This window comes from Corythoichthys intestinalis, chromosome 9, assembly GCF_030265065.1.
Source record: "Corythoichthys intestinalis isolate RoL2023-P3 chromosome 9, ASM3026506v1, whole genome shotgun sequence".
NCBI lineage: Eukaryota > Metazoa > Chordata > Actinopteri > Syngnathiformes > Syngnathidae > Corythoichthys > Corythoichthys intestinalis.
The window spans coordinates 19410965-19434414 of NC_080403.1; the positions used below are offsets into that span (position 1 = coordinate 19410965).

At 39.3% G+C, this 23450-nt stretch overlaps 2 protein-coding genes and 1 long non-coding RNA gene across 18 annotated transcripts in view; 1 reads left to right on the plus strand and 2 right to left on the minus strand.

Moving 5' to 3' along the window:
- Positions 1 to 3322, minus strand: part of eif4g3a (eukaryotic translation initiation factor 4 gamma, 3a) — a 100067-nt gene extending 96745 nt beyond the window's left edge. For all 16 annotated transcript variants that reach the window (XM_057846481.1, XM_057846480.1, XM_057846479.1 and 13 more), the window contains exon 1: positions 2697 to 3322. In XM_057846481.1, the coding sequence (XP_057702464.1) occupies positions 2697 to 2863 (167 nt within the window). In that variant the 5' untranslated portion in view covers positions 2864 to 3322. The remainder of the gene's footprint in view (positions 1 to 2696) is intronic.
- Positions 1 to 14377, plus strand: part of LOC130922014 (uncharacterized) — a 59380-nt gene extending 45003 nt beyond the window's left edge. The window contains exon 3 of the long non-coding RNA XR_009064446.1: positions 12555 to 14377. This is a non-coding gene — a long non-coding RNA (uncharacterized LOC130922014). The remainder of the gene's footprint in view (positions 1 to 12554) is intronic.
- Positions 4748 to 23450, minus strand: part of ece1 (endothelin converting enzyme 1) — a 53556-nt gene continuing 34853 nt past the window's right edge. The window contains exons 9-18 of the mRNA XM_057846484.1: positions 19955 to 20069; positions 12710 to 12820; positions 12541 to 12639; positions 12400 to 12477; positions 12218 to 12321; positions 11007 to 11117; positions 10794 to 10861; positions 10457 to 10647; positions 10267 to 10362; positions 4748 to 6466 (exon numbers count right to left, since the gene is read on the minus strand). Coding sequence (XP_057702467.1) covers positions 6290 to 6466; positions 10267 to 10362; positions 10457 to 10647; positions 10794 to 10861; positions 11007 to 11117; positions 12218 to 12321; positions 12400 to 12477; positions 12541 to 12639; positions 12710 to 12820; positions 19955 to 20069 — 1150 coding nt within the window. The 3' untranslated portion in view covers positions 4748 to 6289. The remainder of the gene's footprint in view (positions 6467 to 10266; positions 10363 to 10456; positions 10648 to 10793; positions 10862 to 11006; positions 11118 to 12217; positions 12322 to 12399; positions 12478 to 12540; positions 12640 to 12709; positions 12821 to 19954; positions 20070 to 23450) is intronic.

The following is a 23450-nucleotide window of genomic DNA, read 5'->3' on the forward strand; positions in this document are numbered from 1 at the left end:
AAAATTTTAGTGGTTTTGAAACCGCGACGTTTTCACACCACGGTAAACCGTGAAACCGGTAACCGGCACATGTCTAGTTAAGAGTAGTCGTATAGCAATGCTACTTATATTAGGTAGCATATATAGTGCTGGCCAAAAGTATTGGGACCCCTGTAGTAATATCTTAATTTATTTTGCTTGCAATGAAAAAACACAAAAGAAAATTTAAAAAAAAAAAAAAAAAAAAAAAAAACATTTTACACAAAACTCCAAAAATGGGCCGGACAAAAGTACTGGCACCCTTTGAAAAATCCTGTGATGCTTCTCCAATTTGTGTAATTAAAAGCACCTGTTACTTACCTGTGGTACATAACAGGTGGGGGCAATAACTAAATCACACTTCAGGCAGTTAAAATGGATTAAAATTGACTCAACCTCCATCCTGTGTCCTTGTGTGTACCACATTGAACACGGAGAAAAAGAAGACAAAGAACTGTCTGTGGACTTGAGAAGCAAAATTGTGAGGAAGCATTGGCAATCTCAAGGCTACAAGTCCATCTCCAAAGACCTGAGTGTTCCTGTGTCTACCTTGCGCAATGTCATCAATAAGTGTAAAGCCCATGGCACTGTGGCTAACCTCCCTGAATGTGGACGAAAAGGAAAAATTAATGAGATTTCAACGAAAGATTGTGCAGATGGTGGATAAAGAACCTCAACTAACATCCAAACAAGTTCAAGCTGTCCTGCAGTCCGAGGGTACAACAGTGTCAACCCGTACTATCCGTCGGCGTCTGAATGGAAAGGGTAGGGATACCCAGGAAGACCCCACTTCTTACCCAGAGAAATACAAAAGCCAGATTGGAGTTTGCAAAACTTACCTGAAAAGGCAAAAACGTTTTAGAAGAATGTTCTCTGGTCAGATGAGACAAAAGTAGAGCTTTTTGGGAAAAGGCATCAACATAAGAGTTTACAGGGGAAAAAATGAGGCCTTCAAAGAAAAGAACACGGTCCCCACAGTCAAACATGGCGGCGGTTCCCCTAATGTTTTGGGGTTGCTTTGCTACTCTGGCACTGGACTGCTTGACCATGTGCATGGCATTATGAAGTCTGACGACAACCAACAAGTTTTGCAGCATAATGTAGGGCCCAGTGTAAGAAAGCTGGGTCTCCCTCAGAGATCATGGGTCTTCCAGCAGGACAATGACCCAAAGAAAGCACTGGAGACATGTAAAGTGATCAGCAATGAGTCCAGACCTGAATCCCATAGACCACCTATGGAGGGATCTGAAAATGGCAGTTTGGAGAAGGCACCTTCCAAATCTCAGAGACCTGGAACAGTTGGCCAAAGAAGAATGGAAATCGAGCATTGTCTGACAAAATTGCAGGGGTGCCAATATTTTTGGCCAGCAGTGTAAGTATAATATTACGTTAAAATTTATATTTTTTAAATAACTGAAATACTCTACCCTAAAAAAAATTAAAATAAATGCAGTCCTTAAGTGAGCCTCATCTCACAGCCACAACTCAACATTATTCCCATCAGAAGAAAAATAATTGTATTATTTTCCATAAAAAGCATGTGTGTATGATTCGTATCATGTTTACATTTTACAGAAACTCTCTTTCTCAACACAGACAGTTGCCAGAGAAAAAACACCACGTTTTACCACCACTAGACACACACGCTGGAGTTAACTCTGGCAGCTGTTGGGTAAAATTCATGACCATGTTTCAAAACCTTTGATTTATTATAAATGCGAAATCATATTGCAGGTATTGCCTCCTCGGCAGCCACCCTCCGCAAACATGTTTTACATATCAGTTGGCTCTCTTTCCCTAAGCTGCGACCGTCTGTGACTTTTCTGTAGCCAAAGTATTCACATAACAGCGATTTTGTTTTCTTTAATAGGGGAAAAAGTTCAGGGGTTTCACCTCCTCCAGCCATCGTGTAGCACAGCTGACTCACTGACACTGAGCAACAACCGCTGGGAGGTTGAGCTTTACAGCTGCAAGTGAGGGATTTCTCCCTGCATTTTTGGAACATAAAAAATAGCTAATACCTTCGGGACGGTATGACGGGATTTTTTTTTTGTTTTTGTTTTTTTGCGGTTTTGCGTGACGTTTTCATACCACGGTATACCTTCAAACCGGTAATCGGAACACGTCTACGTCTAACAGGCCTGTCAGGGTGCACACCAGTTAATCTGGCTCAAAAATGGGAGGCGGGGTAAAACCCCGACCACCCAACCCAAAACCGGGCCTTGTTTTGGGGCTTACATTTGCTTAGTTCTGGAGCAATGCTTGTTTCCCCCGGTGCTCGTTTTAAACCAGTCACCAAAGATAAGCGAACAAAGCCGGTAACCGGTGTTGAGAACCATGAAAGCCTGGCTTTAACCAACAATGTCAGCCCGCTTTGACAATTCAGGGAATTAAAAAACACAGTCAATCGTTTTGATTTGACACTGGGTGTGGTGCTAAACGAGGTTGGGGGAGCAAACGCCCCCTAAACAATATTTTAAAAAAACAAATACAATCGCGGCGGGTTGGAAAACCGGCTAACGTTAGCACAGTTAGCATCATAGCTAATTGTCCCCCTCCCATCCCACAAACACCATCACACCCAGCTTCCACTATCACCAATAAAAGTCCAAATCTTGTCCCAAGAGGAAAGGCGTGTTGATAAAGCACATTTATGTGTTACCGGGTTAAAAGGATACTGAGTTGGTGGTACGGCTCCGGGCTGGGGGACCGCCGGGGCTCCGGGTGGCAGCGACACGGAGGTCAGGGTAGCCCGCAGTTGGCTCGATGGAGAGGGGCCGCTTCCAGGTCCGCTGGCGGCGACGGCGGCAGCGGGTTTGGGGACTACTTTCGGTGGCAAACTCATCGTAAAAAAACTAACACATTAAAAACAAAATTGCGCGACAAATAGAGAAATAAGCGTCGCTTTTAGCTCGCACACATGGAGGCGAAGCAGGCCCCAAGCCCCCCCGAGAAAAGTGGGATAATGAAGCTCAAATAGCGACACGGATCTTTCCTTTTTTTTCATGGAAAGTCGCTGCCCGGATCAGCGGTGCTGTTCATGGGGACGGCTGGGAGCCTTAGCCTCCCTAGCCCGTCCGGAGCCTCTGCGGATCCCCGGCCCCCCCACCGGCTTCGCTTTTCCACAAGAGGGGGTGAAGAAAAAAGATAAGCCGTACGGTCTTCAACCACCCGCCCGGGGGGATTTAGGTATGCTGCTCGTCAAGTGTGTTTTCTCTCATTTTTTGCCCTCACATACGTGAGAGAGTCGGCCAACATGGCGCAGCTGCTTGCCGCTTCTCCAGCCGTCCGGGTAGGACAGATGATTCGGCAATTCTCGGCCAATTACGGAATCGCTCGGCTAATCAACCGAGCGACCCACTTCCGCTTCTACACCGCAACTTACATAATTATGCACATTTAGATAGGCTTTTTGCAATATAAACCACATTCCTAAACCATTTTCACATTTTAAAGACACCACAAACAAGTTCAAAACTTAAAACATGATGTATTTAATATCTTTTCGCCAATTCTACGGATAATTCGCGTGGCATATTTTCAATTTGTAATTCACAGTATTTACTGTATATAGTAATAAAATCTTTTTAAAGTGTTAAACGGCGTTTTCGAACATATATGCTCATAGCGCCCTCTACCATTTCGATTTGACCATTGCATCTTCTCGCTAATTCAGTGTTTTGGAAAAAAAAAAAAAAAAACAGTTAAATGAGAAATAATGTCTACATTCTTTTTTTTTTTTTTTGGAGAAGGTTAAAGACGATAGAGATGTAGGAAGGTTGTTGATGCGTTTCCTTAGTTTTTAATGTTGTAAGTGTTAATGTCAAAGTGTGGGCAATGTAAAAACGGTATTGTTTAAAGGAACACCATCAATGGCAATCACTGAGTTAACTTAACCCCCCCCCCCCCCATATATTTTTTAAATTACATATTTATGGGACATTGGTCTCAAACTTGCAACCCACGGGACAAAATTTTCTGGCCAATTATTTGGCATCCTACTGAAGTATTAGTGTTGCCTGCACAAATTTTGAGATGGGCAGTAAAAAAAAAAATCTGTAGCTATATATAATTTTAAATAAACATGTAATAATTTACGGATTCTTCTTGAAAGAAAATCTATTTCATTAGCAATAAAAATAATTTAAAAATACATAAAAGCCATAAGTAATAATATAAATAATTCTTGATAAAATTAGTTTTAGAAAATGAAAGCTTCAAAAAATAAAACAAATCAGAATAAATTAAAAAAAGAAAAAAATATAAAATAAATGTGGCCCGTTTGTATTTTGCTCTGGGAATTGTATCTTTTTTTTATTGTCGTTTTTGTTTTTCATAAATCTTTTGCACTGACATAGCTCAACTCTTTGGCTGCCTTTGGCGGAAATCGACGTCCAATCCAATGATCGCTTCCAGTGCCTCCCAGTTGAAAAGGATTAGACGTCTGTTTCCGTCAATAGGTGTTTTCGAAATCAATTTCCCTTTCACCAACTACAAAAACACATGCAACCTGAACTGGCAGTGAAGCAGTTAAGATAATGATCATTTTTATGGCTACCATTGAGAACTGTGATAAATAACCAGTCCATTTAGCTTCTCCTAGTTCAAATGGATTGAACGCCCACAGCCATCAATGAAAGCTGGTGACCACTCCAGGGTGTATTTTTTTTTTTAAATTACAAAAAACAGGTAGTGAAAATGGATGTTAAAGAGAAATGCGCAAAAATATTTTAAGATCATTTTATTATACAAAATAAATTTTACACATAAAAAGAACAAGTGGTGCAATTAGTCTGTTTGGATTTTGAGTGCCGTTCTATCCCTTCCGTATGCGCTCAAATCGGTCTTAACACACAAATACATCCTGACGTTCTCCCACCAAAATGTAACCCTAACTACCCTAACAGTGCAGATTATCCCGCAATAATTGCATTACATTCATTTCATTCTGTTTTATGGCTTTAAATCCTCTTTAAGTGGACTTATTTATTGGACACTTTATTTTGACACAAAAAATTAAAAAATGGTCCTCTGTTGTGTCATATAGAATGTGACAACAACAACAAATATAGTGATGACTTGATAAGAGTTAAACATGTTCGATAACCACGCTTCTAACCCAAAAGTTAATTTCTTGTAATTTCTCCAATGATGATCTTTTACAGCCTATTCCACTAACAACTGTTTGCATGCGAGCATATTATCTAGCATATCTTGATGCTACCCATTAGCATGTCAATGTCGTAATGCATTGCTTTATTAGTATTGCAAGCTATGCAGACTTTTAAGACAAAGTTATGTAAGCGTTCCCAAATGAGTAATGTGTAATCTTTGTTTTATGTTTAACGTAAACTAGGAGTGGTATTACACTGTATTTCCAAAACTCGCAAGTCCGGTTACTCGTATCAAAAGGAATCTCTTAGAAGTGAAATGAAGCAGAGTGCAATGAAGGGTTTCCCAAACTTAGGTTACTTAACTTGACAATACATACACAATTTTTCTGGAGGGTCTTTTTAAATTGTGTTTATCATACTTTGGTAGGAACCAACTGTTTGGGAAAGCCCTGTCGTACAATGACACGAAAAAAAATATCAGTGACCGTCACAACGTGACAAACGGTACTACCATCAGTTAAGAAAACAAGAGGGTTGTTAGCATCGCTACCCCAATTTAACAGATATAGTTCCAGTGTTCTGATAACAAAAAGCACATGTACAGCTCAGCAGTCCTTTAAAATGTACATATTATTGAAAATTACACTGCTATTGTGTACAAATAGGTGTGTCTCTGGAGTGCCAAGTAAATGTTTTGTTACCTGGCAATTTCTGAAAATGTCTCATTGAGTAATACTAGGGCTGATTTTTATTATTGTCCCCATATTGAGGATCTCCAACAATGACATGATCAGTTATACTATTTAAAGATTAAGAAAAGACACCTTCAACATGTCTTAAACTATCACACTTTGGCTCATTTATTTGAGAACCACACCACGCCCTAGACATGCTAGCTAGCTACTCTAGTGCTTGTGCAAAACAGGAATATGTGTGTAAAATTGTTCAATCATATTGACCCTATTTTGTCAAAGGTACGTTATTAAAACCCCCAGGACTTTTAAAATATGAAAATGTAAAAATTTTAAATTAAACAAATCCTCACAAATCCGCACATTTAGTTGCAACAAATGCTGATGGGCATCGAGTGGCTCTTTGTGGTTCTTCGGCCAGTGAGCCTCCACAGTCAGTGTCCCCCTGGAGTTCATTTTGAGGCATTACCAAAGTTCGCACTTGTGTTTGGGGTTCATGGGTGTGTCTGCTTGACAGCCAAAGTGCTTGGAGAACTCGTGAGAGTTTGAGACAGTCCCAATGACTCTGAATCTGGACGGGCTGTGCGGGTCGGTGATGACGCCCTCGTGCGAGCTCTCTGGTGTCCTCACTGCACACCACACCTGGTAGCAACAAATACAAATCTTAAGATTCACATTCATACGTTTTCTTTATTTTCATGACTGTTTACATCGTAAATTCTCACTGGTGGTAATAAAACTATGAATGAACATGTGTGGGATTCTACAAAAAAAGTTGAAATAACTAAAAACGTGTATAACATTCTAGTATCTTTGAAGTAGCCAACCTTTGCTCTGATTACTTTTTTGCACACTCTTGCCAATCTCTTGATGAGCTTCAAGAGGGAGTCACCTAAAATGGTTTTTGACTTCACAGATTTGGCTTTCCAGGGTTGATTAGAGAAATTTATTGCTTTATCAATGGAGTTGGGACCTGCATTTGTGTTGCATTGAATGAGGTATGTCCAGACTTTTGGCCTGTACTGTATATTTACAATTTTCACCACTTTTTTTAAAAAATGTAAAATATTTTAAAATAATTTTAAAATTGGAAAAGGAAACATCTGATAAATAAAAATATTTTATTTTGTATTCAATAATTAAAAAAGGGCAGCACGGTGGATGAGTGGTTAGCAAGTGTGCCTCACATTTCTGGGATCAGGGCTTCAATCCCGGGCTCTGGGTTAGGGTCCTTCCTGTGTGGAGTTTCCATGTTCGCCCCGTGCCTACGTGAGTTTTCTACAGGGACACATCCCAAAAACGTGTGGTAGGAACACTCCAAAGGTATGAGTGTGTGCGTAAATAGTTGTTTGTCTCATTGTGCCCTGCAATTGGCTGGCAACCAATTCAGGGAGTACCCTGCATACTGCCCGTAGTTAGCTGGGATAGGCTAACCTCAGCCACCCTCGTGAGGTTAAGCAGCATGGAAAATGAATAATTAAAAAACAAAAACAATAGCCAAAACCAGAAAAAAATAAAAATAAGGTTCCTACATCCGCGATGTTTACCAATTTCAATGAAAATGATCAGGTTGGAAAGGTAAAACGTTTTTGTCGTTGGACATTTCTTAGACATAATTTCACATAATGCAGACATGTCAAATTTAAGGAATTTAATACTTACTAGAAAAAATTGAGTGGCTTTTTAAGACAAACTTTAAGAATTTTTAAAACCCTGCTGGAACTCTGAAAATTAATAATAATAATAATTTTAATAATAAAAAAGTTTTTTTTTAAGTGGCTCAAATACTTTGACAATTTTTAGTTAAACAAGGCAATCCAAACGTTTTGAGGATAGCTTTAATAAGAAATAAAGGATGCAAGGGCCAACTTGAAATCTTTCCACTTTCATTTGTTTAACAGTGGACCAGAATCGGGTAAAAAAAAAAAAATATATATATATATGTATATATTTTTAAATGTATTCAGTTTTTTTAAGTATTAAGTCATTGGCTGCTATTAACAGCGATACACCTCCAAATCATTTTGACGGGGAGGGCTGGCAGCAATTACCGTATTGGCCCGAATATAAGACGATGTTTTTTGCACTGAAATAAGATTGAAAAAGAGGAGGTCGTCTTATAACTGCGGCCTAAAAAAAAACAAAAAAAAACTGCGGCCTAGACATACTGTATACCCATTCACGACGCTTGATGGCGCCAGTCATCAATGAATCGAATGCTGAACGCGACTCGGGCGGTCAAAGCGAGCCACTGGCACGAAGAAGAAAGTGGTAAGAAGGAAAAGAGAAGAAAATACCAGTAATAGAAGAGATAACCGAAAATGGAGAAACTTCGCGACAATTTGGAGAAAAGTGGGTCGAAGATTGGCCAGGTTAACCGGTGTTTGGCCATTCCTTACTACGCGGCGAAACGTCCTACACAATGCTCAGGGCGCTTTGCATATGCATTCACACGCATGCGCACATCGGTTGGAAGCGGCGAGTACTCACTATTTTTGTTTTTATTTAGTTATTTAGAACCTTTTCACAGCCTCAAAGATACTTTTTGCATGTATTACCCTCTCATACTTTTAACCATTGTGTTTTTTTGTGTTAGCTTTGAAGCAGTTGACCACATTAGTCACGTAGCGTATTTAAACCGTCCTTATTTGACATAACTACATTTAAGTATTTTCTGCAGGCATTTCTTTAGTACGTTATTCCTGTATGCATCTAAACAAAACAAGTTTAGAGCGCACGGTAGTAATTTAGGTGTCAAATTCGACTAATGTAGGACGTTTCGCCGATGTAAGACATTTTGGCAGAACACCGGCAGCTGAGAAGTTATGACGCAAACTTCAAGTTGATGGTGATAAATGAGGCGGTGTCTTCAAACAACTGCAAAGCGGCTGTGAAATATGCTGTCACAGAGTGTAATGTACGGAGATGGAGAGCTCAAAAAGATCGCCTAAAAAATGCTCACAGTCAGAGAAAAGCTTTCCGTGGTCGTTTTTGTATAAAAATTAATTTGGTGTTCAAAAAGTCTTTTTTCAAACTTGAGTCTTGAAAAAGAGGGGGTCGTCTTATAATCGGGGTCGTCTTATATTCGGGCCAATACGGTATTCAATTTGATGTCTATAACAGGCAATGGCAGTGAATAAGTTAAGAGCTACAACAAACAAAAAAATCGAGAGGTATAAAGATATTACAATATACAGTTATAATTTCCACTACTGCAACCACAAAAAAGTCATTCACAACCAAGTTAGATCAATTTATCAAGTTGGAATAATTTTCACATAAGTTTATGTATGTAAAACAAAATACAAAAATTGCAGGTAGTCCCCGGCTTACGACGGACTCGATTTGCGCGATTTCGACTTTACGACGCCGGAGTCTCGTCCGCTATTGTCTCCCGTCGTGTTTTTTTTTTTTTTTTTGCGTAAAGAACAGGACCTTATTGTACCACACAGAATTTTATTTTTAACTTTATTGACTTGACGTGTTCTGTCCTCACTAAACGTGATGTTCTTCAGCTTGACAGACAGCAAACAAGGCAATTGTGCTTTTTGAAGCTTTTTACTTCCTTCACTTTTGAAAATTTGTAAAGCTGTATCACACATATGTATACGTCCGTTCAAAACGACACGCATTTTAACAATAAAACACCTGACACAAAACAATTGGTGTTCAAACGTCCATCTCGTCTGATCAAAATGTAAATTTAGTAGATTAAATTTGCATACCGGTAATTTGCCTAACAAAAGTCCGCTAGCCTAAATGCTACAAATGCTAACGTATTTCATAACACATTCTAGCTCTAAACTTAATTACAAATGCATACACAAACATATACTGTACTAGCTTAAAAAACTTACAGCCTTATGTGAGCCACACGAGAGGGCAGCTGTCCTATATCCATGTCAGATGAGTCACCTACTCAGTCAAAGAAGCCAAGCGACAGTCCGCCCAACACTGCCACCAGAGGACAGTGTATCCTCCATCATTTAAACAAAATAAAATACTTTTGGACTTTTTAGATAGTTATTTTTTAAGGGTTAATTCCGACTTACTCGGAAATTCGGGTTAGGTCGCCAGCGTATGAACGGGAATGGTTCATAACCCAGGGACTACCTGTACACAGCTTCCTACATTTATTGGAAATAATGGAGGTGCACTGTTTAAGTGTCTAGCGCTAACTAGTGTTAAAACTGAGAAGTGCAACAGAATGTAGGCTGAATTCAAGGTTTTTGTGTGGGCCATATTCAATGATATTTTCATAATTTGCTGCGGGCCAATAAAAACTGGGGACGCAGTCAGCCTGCAGGCTGTAGTTTGAACATTCCCGTTTTAAATGTTGAATCGACTGGTGTGCACCTGCTGTTGTTTAGCCATGATAAAACCACAACAAAAATACAATGTACATAGCCTATTGTATAGACGTGCACTGGCCTAACACCCACCTGTGCAAATCCCACAAAAAACAGCTGGTGGTTGGTCATTCCCAGTGCTGGCAGCGTGGCTTCCTCGCCATTCTTTGCTATCCAGTTCACGTAAGCCTTGCATTGGATACATACAGTAACGTCACATTATACAAGATGGACATTGAAATGCAAGGGTAGGTTTGACTTCAGTTGTGCGTTAGCCGTTTACCTCATAAGCAGACTTCAGCCCACCGTTGTCGGCGATGTTCTCTCCTAGCGTGTGACGACCATTCAGGGGCTCCTGATTTATGCTGTAGTTTCCGTACTGCTCCACCATGCACTGCGCCTGCTTCTTAAAGGCCTCTACGGATGAGTTCTTCCACCAAGAACGCAGATTGCCCTCTTTGTCGTATTCTCTCCCTGTTTTTGGTTGCACAAAATCAGACAGTTTAAACTGATATTTCCATTGAATTTACTATTTGTGTTCAAATGTGACCTTAAAAGTAATATCACACAATTTATTTGAGCTTTTTTTTGTACTTGCTAGCACATGATTAATGGCTCACCCTGGTCATCAAAAGCATGAGTCAGTTCATGCCCCATGACTACCCCGATTCCACCAAAGTTGAGGGCTCTGGAACATACAAGAAAAGTCATATGATGATGAGGACTACAAAACTACGCATACTGTAGATATAACGTATTTAAAAGGTCACCCCCACCCAACATTGAAACTCTTGTGTAGTTGTTGACAACCCTTCTGATAAGGAAAGACTTACTTGGGCCAGAGACGGCTGTAAAACGGTATTTGGAGAATTCCCGCTGGTAAAACCATCTCGTTTTTCGTAGGGTTGTAATACGCATTTACAGTCGGAGGGGTCATGCTCCATCTGCAAAAAAAATAATACAAGCTAGAAAAAAAGCCATTTAGTTGACGGTCACAAATAAAATTGACTAATCGGCAACTAATCAATTGTTAACTTAATCAACAACTAGTTTGATTAAAGCAACACTTTGCAACTTTTCAGTTTGGTTAATTTTAGTGACGATTAAACAATATTTCTGTTTCCAGCAGCTGTGTGAAGAACGAATAGTTGTGGCTAAACAATAGCATATTATTGTCAGCAACCATGTGGCTTAGTGCGGATAACCCCTCTCCACCCCACCTGAACTCCTCAGCGCTGATGTGTTCTGTTGAGGGGGGCGTCATGCCAGCTAGTGAAAGCCAGGCCAATGTTAATTCTGTATATCCTGGTAGCCTTTTTTTTCCCCTCCTCAGGCTAAACATTTTGTCTCTTGTTGCTCTGCCATCTTCGCAGCATTCGCGCGAAAGCGTTAGCATCAACTTCCATCTTTATAATGAATGGGGTAAGGGGGAAGTGACGTATGCCGTAAAGCAGTCAGCACATTTGTAGTTTTTTTTTTGTGTTGCAGGGTTCCTGCCACCCTCCTCAAAGTTAATTAGTGCCGGTGAAAGCGATACAGATCCCCTCAAGATATAAAAGAGGTGTCATTCAACTATTTGTCATTTGTCATATTATCTCAAATGTTATGAAAATATTTTATAAAGGTTGAAACGTGTTGCTTTAAATGACCAATTGATTATCAAATTAATCAATAACGATTTGGATAGTTGAGTAATCGTTTTGAGACAGTGTTGATGTAAAAATATAATCAAAATCCTGTGGAGCTGCTTAATAGTAAATATTCTCTATTACTGATTCAAAATGTGAAAATACAGTTCCCTCGATTAATTAAAAAAAAAAAAAAAAATCACAAAAGGAACAAAACATTTTTTATTTATTCATCTTTTACAATTTGTTAAATTTTGCTTAAAGGAACTATACGTATATATATTTTCTACTAAGGCAAAAAATACAGTAAGTATTCCATTTCAACCAATTCATTCATGCAGTAACAGTAAACATTCGCTTCCTCTCGTCTTACTGGCTCCAATAATCAGAGACCTTGGACTAGCAGATGAACTTACTGGTTCCTGTTTGGCGTTTTTCTTAGCTGGTCGGCCATCACCCTGGCGGAGAAGTTGTAGTACTGCATGACATTCTGGAAGTACAGATCCGACACCACCTCGAACTGCAACGAAGGATTTTGGTGGTTTTGATGCTTCAACGTTACCCGTCATTGATATGAATGTAACTCCATTTTACCTACATCAGTGAATACTTTGTCCAGCTTTGTGCCATTCATGATGAACTCCGGATAGCCTACCATGTTGTAAATTGCATCTGCCTAGAAAGAAAAAAATAAAAATAAGTGTAATAACACAACAGTGGGGCAGTGATGGTTTCCCACCTTCTCTTTCGCAGCCTTTTTGGTGTCAGCGTCCATCCAACTGACGTACTTCAACCCTTCCTCAAACGCCCTTTTGATGTCACCAACCATGTCCTCAGCCTGCGGGCCGACAAAAGGAGACTGTGAGAAACGTGGCATTGACCCGATGGACGATCCCTTTAGCACTTACGATGGCCTTGCTGTCCTCGGCGAAGGTGGCCTTAACGAACATGGCGCCCAGAGCGAAGCCTAGGCCGCTGTCTGTGTCGCTGACGCACAACTTCCAGCGAGGAGTACAGCTCTGCAATGTCAAAGCAGGAGAGGAGGAGGTCAGATGGTTGAGAGGAGTCAAAATGGACTGGATGTCTATCGCCGTGAATGTTAACATAATAAAAATAATAGACTCCCATAAAGTATTGGCATAATGACGTCAATGCAGATATAGTTATTTTGCTACCATGTTTCTGTACGCTGTTTAAGTATTACCTCAGATGTAATATTTTCAATATTAAAAAAATAATAATAATAACAATTTCATTTTCATCACTTTCGTATGTTCTTCTAATTACTGAATAATTTTTCGCTTTCATTAAAGACTACATAAGGACTACATTTTATTTATAAAAAATAAAATAAAAATAGATGAAGTTAAAAAAATAGGGCGTATTAACGGGTTTTTGAAAATGTTATTTTTTTAAAGAAAAAATAACTAAAATATAAGAATATTAACTTTTTTCATTTTTCTACTTTTAGACCACCAGAAGGGAAGTCTCAAGTTCTCGCTTACTTTTTTCTTCTTGCGATTCTTCCTGGGAAGGACACTAACCAAAATTGTTACTCCTCAGTTATTCAAGGAAAGATCCAGATGGAATTTGGCAGGTACATTCCAGGGATGTATACAAATCCATCCTCGGAGCCCAATTTTTTTGTCTCCGGGCTGATTAATTACAGTAACAATGGTGAACAGATTGTTTGCTAGAACTTCCAAGTTAGCCAGGAGAGGGGGCCGGGTGGTCATAGTTCATTTTGAACTTAAAATGAATTTAAAAAATAAAGACGTAGACTTCATAATGCATTGACGGGACACGGGGCAGATTCATAGGGACCCTATCTCCGTCAAAGCTGACTGAGTGGAAACACAGGTAAAGAGCTTTTTCCGTTGAAACGTCTTGTGAATAAATTCTTAAATCCCTAAATTCTTTATAGATATGGACGTAAAATGGTCTCGATTCTTGGTTAAAAGCAAAAAAACAAACAAAACAAAAAGCGTGCAGTTAGCATTCATTTTACGTAAATATTGCGAACTATGATGCTAGTCAGTAAGCAAATTAGCGGCTGCCATATCACAGACAAAGAGCTTTTTCCGTTGAAAATTCTTGTAAATAAATGCTTAAATCCCTGTATTTTTTATAGATATGGACGTAAAAGTCTCGATTCTTGGTTAAAAGCAACAAAAACAAAAAAGTGCAGTTAGCATTTATTTACGTAAATATTGCGAACTATGATGCTACTCAGTAAGCAAATTAGCGGCCGCCATATGTAAACAAAGTTTTTTCCGTTGAAAATTCTTGTGAATAAATGCTTAAATCCCTGAATTCTTTACAGATGTGGACATAAAATAGTCTCGATTCTTGGTTAAAAGCAAAAAAACAACCAAAAAAAACGTGCAGTTAACATTTATTTTATGTAAATATTGCGGACTATGATGCTAGTCAGTAAGCTAATTAGCGGACGCCATATCTAAACAAAGCTTTTTCCGTTTAATATTATAGTGAATAAATGCTTTAATCCCTGTATTCTTTATAGATATGAATGTAAAACAGTCTCGATTCTTGGTTAAAAGCAAAAAAAAAAAAAAAAAAAAAAAAAAAAAAAAGTGCAGTTAGCGTTTATCTTATGTAAATATTGCGAACTATGATGCTAGTGAGTAAGCAAATTAGCGGCCGCCATATGTAAACAAAGCTTTTTCCGTTGAAAATTATTGTGAATAAATGCTTAAATCCCTGCATTCTTAATAGATATCAACATAAAACAGTCGATTCTTGGTTAAAAGCAAAAAACAAAAAAAAACGTGCAGTTACCATTTATTTTATGTAAATATTGCGAACTATGATGCTAGTCAGTAAGCAAATTAGCGGCTGCCATATCACAGACAAAGAGCTTTTTCCGTTGAAAATTCTTGTAAATAAATGCTTAAATCCCTGTATTCTTTATAGATATGGACGTAAAAGTCTCAATTCTTGGTTAAAAGCAACAAAAACAAAAAAGTGCAGTTAGCATTTATTTACGTAAATATTGCGAACTATGATGCTACCCAGTAAGCAAATTAGTGGCCGCCATATGTAAACAAAGTTTTTCCGTTGAATATTCTTGTGAATAAATGCTTAAATCCCTGTATTCTTTATAGAAATAAACGTAAAACAGTCTCGATTCTTGGTTAAAAGCAAAAAACATGCAGTTACCACTTATTTTATGTTAATATTGCGAATTATGATGCTAGTCAGTAAGCAAATTAGCGGCCGCCATATGTAAACAAAGAGCTTTTTCTGTTGAAAATTCTAGTGAATAAATGCTTAAATCCCTGTATTCTTTGTATATATGGACGTAAAACAGTATCTTGGTTAAAAGCAAAACAACCGTGCAGTTAGCATTTATCTTTATTATTTTGTTTTATTATTACATTATGAACTCTATAATAAAGAATATGTACTGTTAAGAAGCTCAAAAAAGTACACTGATCAACGCCTCGGGCCTGCAACGAACATGGCAGACATTTGTTCAGTCGCTTTTGTCCATTGATCTGAGTATAATACCAGTTTGTGTGTGTAGGTGGTGAAAACAGAAGCGGCTGTAAAACAGGAAACACACAAGGCTTTCTACTGATTTTTCTAATAAATTCTAAGTATGTCAGTCTCATGAGCAGACAAATTTGAGTATTTTTCCTGCCTTGTGATCAAAGTCGGCAAAGGGTCAATTGTCTTATATCTTTAAAATATTGTTTTTAGTGATTACCGTTAGTGTTTTTTTGGTACTAGCTAGGGTTTCAAAACATACCCCAAAGTTACAGACAACACCTAGTCTGAATGACCTTCATATGAAAGACATTTACTCAAAACTATTTAAGGAGGCAAACTGAGAATTTCTCTGATATCATTACTCAGATTTTTCAAAAAAAGTTTAAAGTGCTTGTGACACGAAAAAGCATGTTTATTTCATAATACACGCGGTATTTTATGCTCCTGAATGATATGGACCGCTTGGATGTGTGTGGAAGCGATCGCTATATTTATTTAGTTTTTTGAATCCCGCGCCAGGAAAATGAGTGACTTCCGGCTTCGGTCTCGCATTGAGGAGGAGGGCGCTGTGACGTGTACGGTAGAAGACGTCCTCTTCACGCTACAGTGTACTGTTGTGTATGAGGAAGAAGGATTCAGCTGATTTTGCGGATTAATACTTTTATTTTTTGCATCACGCCAGCCAAACGGCTGCAGAAAAATCATTCTGTATGCGGGAGAGGCGTATGCGCCTTTTTGGAGTTTCAAAAGGTTCCCATTCACCGTGGATATTTACTGTGGGACCATTGGACTTACAAGGAAGTGAGTAAACATCTTGTTTTGTATTATGTCAAATACGAATACAGTGATTACAAAGTAAACACTATAAAATTCCTTTAAATAAAGGACTACTTACGTTTGATCATTGATAGGCATGTGAAAAGCTATCCTCACGCTCATTAGCAGTTAGCTGTTAGCACGTTAGCTACACAACAATTCCAGCCACCCTCCTCCAGGGAACGAACTGTAAATTGCTCTCTGCCGGGCGGTTTGCCGATCCGCAAAGAAACTCGACAACCGGGTCGTCATGTCAAATAATCCAGGCTAGTTATGTGTGATTTTCCACTTCGAAGACTTTGAAACATCCCTCGGTTCGGGTTAGCATGTCGGCTAGCTGTCACTCCTTCTGGTCTGTTTACATTCTCCGAAGCCGGGGAAGGGAAATGACATATGTCCGATTTAGGTGTCATAAAATATCGTTCGGCAGGTGTGACAGTAAAGGTAAAGTCGACTGTTTTGACCATTATGGAGTAATTTTGCCATGTCGTCTTGAATAAATGGATTTTTATTATTTTATATTCCATTTAGCACAAGTTATTTGTCATGACCATGCCATTTATTTAGCAATTGGGGACAGTACTTGGGTAAAAAGAATATCCTGTAAAAATATTGAAGTAAAGAGACAGAAACAATGACATTTTGCCGCTCTCTTCGTCTCGTTTTCCTCATTGTGAATAGTTCCCCCTCGACGGGCTGACTGGTCCTTCTCAAGCCATTTATATAGCTATTGGGGAAAATACTTGCATAAAAAGAATATCCTGTAAAAATATTGGGAGTAGAGAGACTGAAACAATGACATTTGCAGCTCTCTTCGTCTCGTTTTCCTCGTTCTGAACAATTCCCCCTCAATGGGCTGAATAGTAAAACCGATGAGCCTAGTCTACCGCTGACGTCATCCACCTGTTGGGGACGCTAAAGCCCTATAATTGTAGGAGTGGCTAACCGGCAGATTAAAAAACTAATTTCTCGTCATCTGCGCTTTGCTAAATTGTTGTATATGGTCGAATCGTCTCAAAATATGATTCTAATTCACATAATAATCCCATTTAAGACTTTTTTTCTGGTGTCGTATGCTCTTTAAACCTTTACAGGGCCCTCATTTGACTCATTGTGTGCCATTGATGGCGCTCGACGTCCAGTCCATTTTGACCTCAAATGGATCTGACGTCGAGTGCCGTCACTGGCATTGAATAAAGAACATTCACAGCCACTCTTCCCTGTTTGAATCAATTGGACGTCTTTCGCCATCCGTGGCATTCTGAGTTAAATACTATGAGGAATAAAAAAAAATCAACTTTAGAATGTAATTTTTGGCTGTGACCAGTGTATCTTCCTGGTTTTCTTATTTTAATTTGAATAATTTGTTTTTATAAACAGTGTATTAATTTATGAATGTATTTATAATCATAGGCGGAGTTTAACTTTCGTGTGAGGGGAGGGCAAAACAGCCATAAAAGACCGATCACCCCAATGTTTAAGTCTCGACCTAGGAACTGCTGGCCGGAAGAACGAAGAGCCCTGCCAGGGTTACAGAAGATTAAAATCTCAGACAAGTAGGTCGTTAATAGAATAAAACACATTAAAAAACAAACAGTTAAAGTTTCAAATCAATTACAATATGTTCACCTATGGATGTAACAGTTAAAAACAATCAGCAAGATTCTATAATAGAGGACTTGAAAAAGACCAACATAAACTGCATTGCAGTGGTCCAGCCTTGAGCTAATAAACGTTTCAAGATCATGACGGCTAAAGGGCAGTTTACATGGTGACCATCCGAGAAGACGAAAAATTTCATGTTTGCATTTATATGGTTCCGTCTCTATTCGAACAATGTCACAATTCTGCATGAAAACGATGTAGTACTCATGCCAGGCCCAAGGGGGCAGTGCAGATTTACAAGGCGACAGCGAATTATACACTTTGACCTCCTCAGCCCGGAAGACAACATGCCTGCCCACTCCAAGCAATAGCATTTTCTTTTGTTGAAAAAGGCACAAAAGTGGAAACATTCAACATATTTAAAGTAAAAATATTATAAAAACAGTACATTAAAGCCGACATTCCGCCATATTTGCTGTTTTTAATGCTTAGTAGCACCGCTGCGCACGCCCAATGTGACGTGTACGAGTGCTGACGTTATCGGCGCGGTCCCGCACCGTGGGAGCTTTCGATATGCATGCAGCGCAAGCCCCCCTCAAGTCCCCGCAATCGAATTCTTCCACTTTGGAGGCAGGATTCCAAGATTTGCGTCTTTGCCTTCCGTCTTCGCCGACACCATATGAACGCGAGGCCACTCCGCAACACAGTCATTGCGTCTTCGTGTCGCACAGTCGCCATGTAAACTGCCCCTAAGAATAGGCTTCACTTTGGCCAAGGACAGCTAAAAAACATTGCTCTTACAACGGAACTAATAACTGGTAGGCATTCATCATTATTTACTGTTAAATCGGGGGGAAATGTACAAAGGTGGAACATTATAGTCACGAACAAGTTGAGGACAAAAGTAGCACCATGCAGTAGGGTCAAAAGGAGTTTGAGTAATGGCGAGTTAGGTGGTAACACGAGGCTCAGTTGCACTGATGCAGAAAACCCAAGCACACATAGCATTGTCTTTGTTATTACAGCTTGACCCACTTGAAAAAAATAACAGGATCTCACCCTGATAAATGCTAGAAGGTCGCCAGCACTTACCGCATTTATTCCACAAACTTGTCCCCCCCACCTCTCCTGCTGTATAAAACAGCAATTCACTTGAGGGTCAAACTATTTCCTGTGTAGTACTGTTGGAAAGCATAACAAAACTGCAAAAGTCGCTCCCTGTATGGCAAATGAACTGGGTTTTTTTTGGCTTTTCATTCCATTTATGATCTCTTGTGTCTGCTGTTGATTCATTAAACAAAACAAAACAAAAAAAAAAGTCTGTTTGACTCAACTTTCCAAGTAACCCTATGTGAATAAAATGATAATGATAATTATCGTCATTGAATTTTTGTCAACATAAATAATAAAAACGTTTGATAAAAGTCAATAAATTTAAACTGTAATTACCCCGCACGAACACCGAAAAAACGGGAGCGCTGATGCGATGTGAGCGCTAGCTCTGAGAGGGTATTCTGTACAGGAGGGAACATCATGACCTGTCACAGAGTACCATTAAAGCCTGATACTGTGGACAGACTTATTTTCCTGGCCTGTAACCTTTAAAGCAATGGCTTGTTTATTTGTAACATTTTTGAAACTGAACATTTTCTTCTCCCTATTTATTTTGTTGACATTGTCAGACACCTTAAGATTTACTTAATGCACAAAAGGCTTTGACATCTTGCTGAGTGTAAATTAAAATGAGTTTGTCTATTTATGGTTAGTTAATTTTTTGGGATTGCATGTCAACCTTAGATTTTGTGCAATGTTCTGCATTTTGATTACCTCATGTGCAATGTTCTGCATTTTGTTAACTTTTAATTTTGTTCAACGTTCCTCATATTTGTGAAATGCTGTGCAGTAGTTTGTTACCATGCATCTTTGTTCTGACATTAAAGATTTCTTAAAGCAGCATTTGGTTTTGAATTTGAATTTTCATCTTTCAGTGTCACTGACGACACTAGACGTCCAATCCATTTTGACTGGGATGGGCAAATGAACAAATATTCATTCACCCCTTCCTGTCAAAATGGATGGGACACCAAGCGCGGTCAATGGCAGCCAATGAGTTAAACGAGTGCCCTGTAAGGGTATCAAAAATACAAACAAACACATAATTCCTCCATAAAAGCGTTAAAAAGGACTACAACAAAGAAAAGAATATAAGTTACACTTACTTTTTTAGTTCCATACATGACCTCTAAAAACCGCTGCTCGGCATCCTGAAACCTCTGGTCCAAGATGGATACCATCTTCCTTACCACTTTCATGATCATGTAGTTGTTGAGAAGGCTGGAAAGAAGACATGACCACTATTACAGATGGGTAAAACAAAAGTACAGGCAGTCCCACTGTTACGAACGAGTTCCGTTCCTAGGCTGGCGAAGTAACCTAAACTTCCTCAGAAGTCGGAATTAACCCTTTAAGTACCCCTAAATAACCCATTAATCTAAAAATAACGATCCATAAACATGTACAGGTCCTTGTAAAAAATTAGCATATTGTGATAAAGTTCATTATTTACTGTAATGTACTGATAAACATTAGTCTTTCATATATTTTAGATTCATTACACACAACTGAAGTAGTTCAAGCCGTTTATTGTTTTAATATTGATGATTTTGGCAAAAAAGTCAACAAAAAACAAAAATTCCCATCTCAAAAAATTAGCATATTTCATCCGACCAATACAAAAAAGTGTATTTTAATACAAAAAAAGTCATCCTTCAATTAATTATATCAACTTTGCACTCAAAACTGGGCCTGGAATCCTTTTGCAGAAATGACTGGTTCAATGCGGCGTGGCATGGAGGCAATCAGCCTGTGGCACTACTGAGGTGTTATGGAGGCCCAGGATGCTTCGATAGCGGCCTTAACCTCTTCCACAAGGTTGGGTCTGGTGTCTCTCAACTTCCTCTTCACAATATCCCACAGGTTCTCTATGGGGTTCAGGTCAGGAGAGTTGGCAGGCCAATTGAGCACAGTAATGCCATGGTCAGTAAACCATTTACCAATGGTTTTGGCACCGTGAGCAGGTGCCAGGTTGTGCTGAAAAATGAAATCTTCATCTCCATAAAGCTTTTCAGCAGATGGAAGCATGAAGTGCTCCAAAATCTCCTGATAGCTAGCTACATTGACCCTGCCCTTGATAAAACACAGTAGACCAACACCAGCAGCTGACATGGTACCCCAGACCATCACTGACTGTGGGTACTTGACACTGGACTTCAGGTATTTTGGCATTTCCTTCTCCCCAGTCTTCCTCCAAACTCTGGCACCTTCATTTCCGAATGACATGCAAAATTTGCTTTCATCTGAAAAAAGTACTTTGGACAACTGAGCAACAGTCCAGTACTGCTTGTCTGTAGCCTAGTGGCTTGACCTGGGGAATGCGGCACCTGTAGCCCCTCAGGAATCTTTCACAGGTGTTTTGAGTTAATTCGTTGATTCAGATGATTAGGTTACTCGCTTCTTTAGAGTACCTTTTCATTATATGCTATTTTTTTGAGATAGGGATTTTTGTTTTTTCTTGACTTTTTTGCCGAAATCATCAATATTAAAACAATAAAAGGCTTGAACTACTTCATTTGTGTAATGAATCTAAAATATGAAAGTCTAATGTTTATCAGTACATTACAGAAAATAATTAACTTTATCACAATAAGCAAATTTTTTTAGAAGGACCTGTATTATACGTCATATTAAAAAAATAAAGAAAAAAAATAATATACCGCAATTTCCATCAATGCTGGGAGGTGTTACTGTTAAGTAGGCCTGAACGATATATCGTTTAAACATCGCCATCGCGATGTGCGCATGTGCAATAGTCCCACCGCATGGACGTGCGATAGTTTTTAATTTTATTTTATTGGTTTTAATACACAAAATTTTGGTCCGCTTCATGGTTTCAGCAGGCCTTCTCCTTCCCTTCAGATCAGCAGTCATCGGCCCCTCCCTCTCCCCCTGCAACAGCAGAGTGGAGGGAGGATGGGCCAAACAGCCGAGTGGAGGGAGGAGGGGCTGTTCTCAAACTGAAAGTAAAACACGCAAGACGGTAAAGGAAGCGAATCAAGCGATGGAAGACTTTGTTCCCAAAAGAAAATCGACATCAGAAATTTGGAAATATTTTGGCTATCGGAAAGATGACACAGAACAAAAAAAAGCCCTTTGTCGACAGTGCCTCGCCGTGGTTGCCTCAACACGAGGTAATACGTCGAACATGTTCGACCATTTGAAACGCCATCACAAGCTCCTGTATGACCAATGCAAACAAAGGACCCCAGGTGAAACTTCCTCAGATCAAAAAACAATTACAGAAACCTTCGCTAGCTTAACACCTTACGACAGGAAGTCCAAACTAGAGGTTAGATTTTGTGCCCGAACCCGACCCACATTTTAAGCATTCACGTTCGGGTCAGTTCGGGTCGGGCCGCCATGCCGGACTAATAAATTATTTAAAAAAAAAAAAAAAAAAATTGGAGAGCAGGCTCTCTGTATTGCGCTTCTGCTTGTGCGTGTGCACGAACGCCGTGGCGCCGGCCGCTTTTTCATTTCCTTGTCAGAGAGGCGCGTCCATGTGAGAACAATATTCCACACACTCAGAAATATGTTTAACAAACTTTCCCAGCGTTATTTCGTTGTGTGAATGCTTTGATAATTCTCAGAAAAATATGTAGATTATTTAAACATTGAGAAAACTTGCGATTTTTTTCTGCCAACTCGAAGAAATGAAAATAAATTGCTGCTGCTGCGTTTTTTCCGCGTCACTCAAAAAAAAAAGAAAAAAAAAAAAAAAAAAAAATCGGGTTTTTCGGGCTCGGGCCTGCAAATCTAGTTAAGTGATCGAGCTCGGGCCGGGTCGGGCCTCAATACCAGCGGGCCGTGTCGGGTCGGGCTGGATTTTTTAGGCCCGAACTAGGCTCTAGTCCAAACGGCATCAACAAATAACGGATGCAATAACTTTTCATTTGGCCAAAGACATGGCGCCTATGAACACCGTAGTTAAAACGGGGTTTAAAAAAATGATCTGCACTCTCGACAAGCGCTACGAAATACCGTCACGTACGTATTTTTCTCAAGTGGCCATCCCAGAGCTGTATGAAAAACAGCGGTTACAGGTTGCAAATGAGCTGTTGCAAGCAGTGCATTATGCATTTACAGCGGACTTATGGTCCAGCCGGGCAACAGCACCATACATCGGGCTGACCATTCATTTCATTAATGATGAATTTGAACTCAAAAGTCGCTGTTTGCAAACTGCATTTTTCCCGGATGTTCATACAAGTGAGAACATTGCAGCGGCGCTGAAAGAAGCTGTGGCTTCTTGGAACCTGGACGAGGAACATCTTGTCTGCAAACGTCAGACAATGCTGCAAACATAGTGAGGGCAGCTTCCTTGAACAAATGGACCCGGCTGCAGTGCTTTGGACACAGGCTGCATCTTGCAGTTGGTAAGTGACTATACAATCTTTTCGGGTGATTTTTGAGGGTTTGTCAAACCCTCTAAGCCACATATGTGAATTAAATAATATATATTAATTATTTGTAATGAGGTTAAATGTTATATATTCATTCATTTTATATATTTTATGTAATAGGGACAGTGCAAATTTATGAACATCTAAAAGAAGTAAATATGCCAGTTTGTAGCAAAAACAATGCTATTTACAGTAC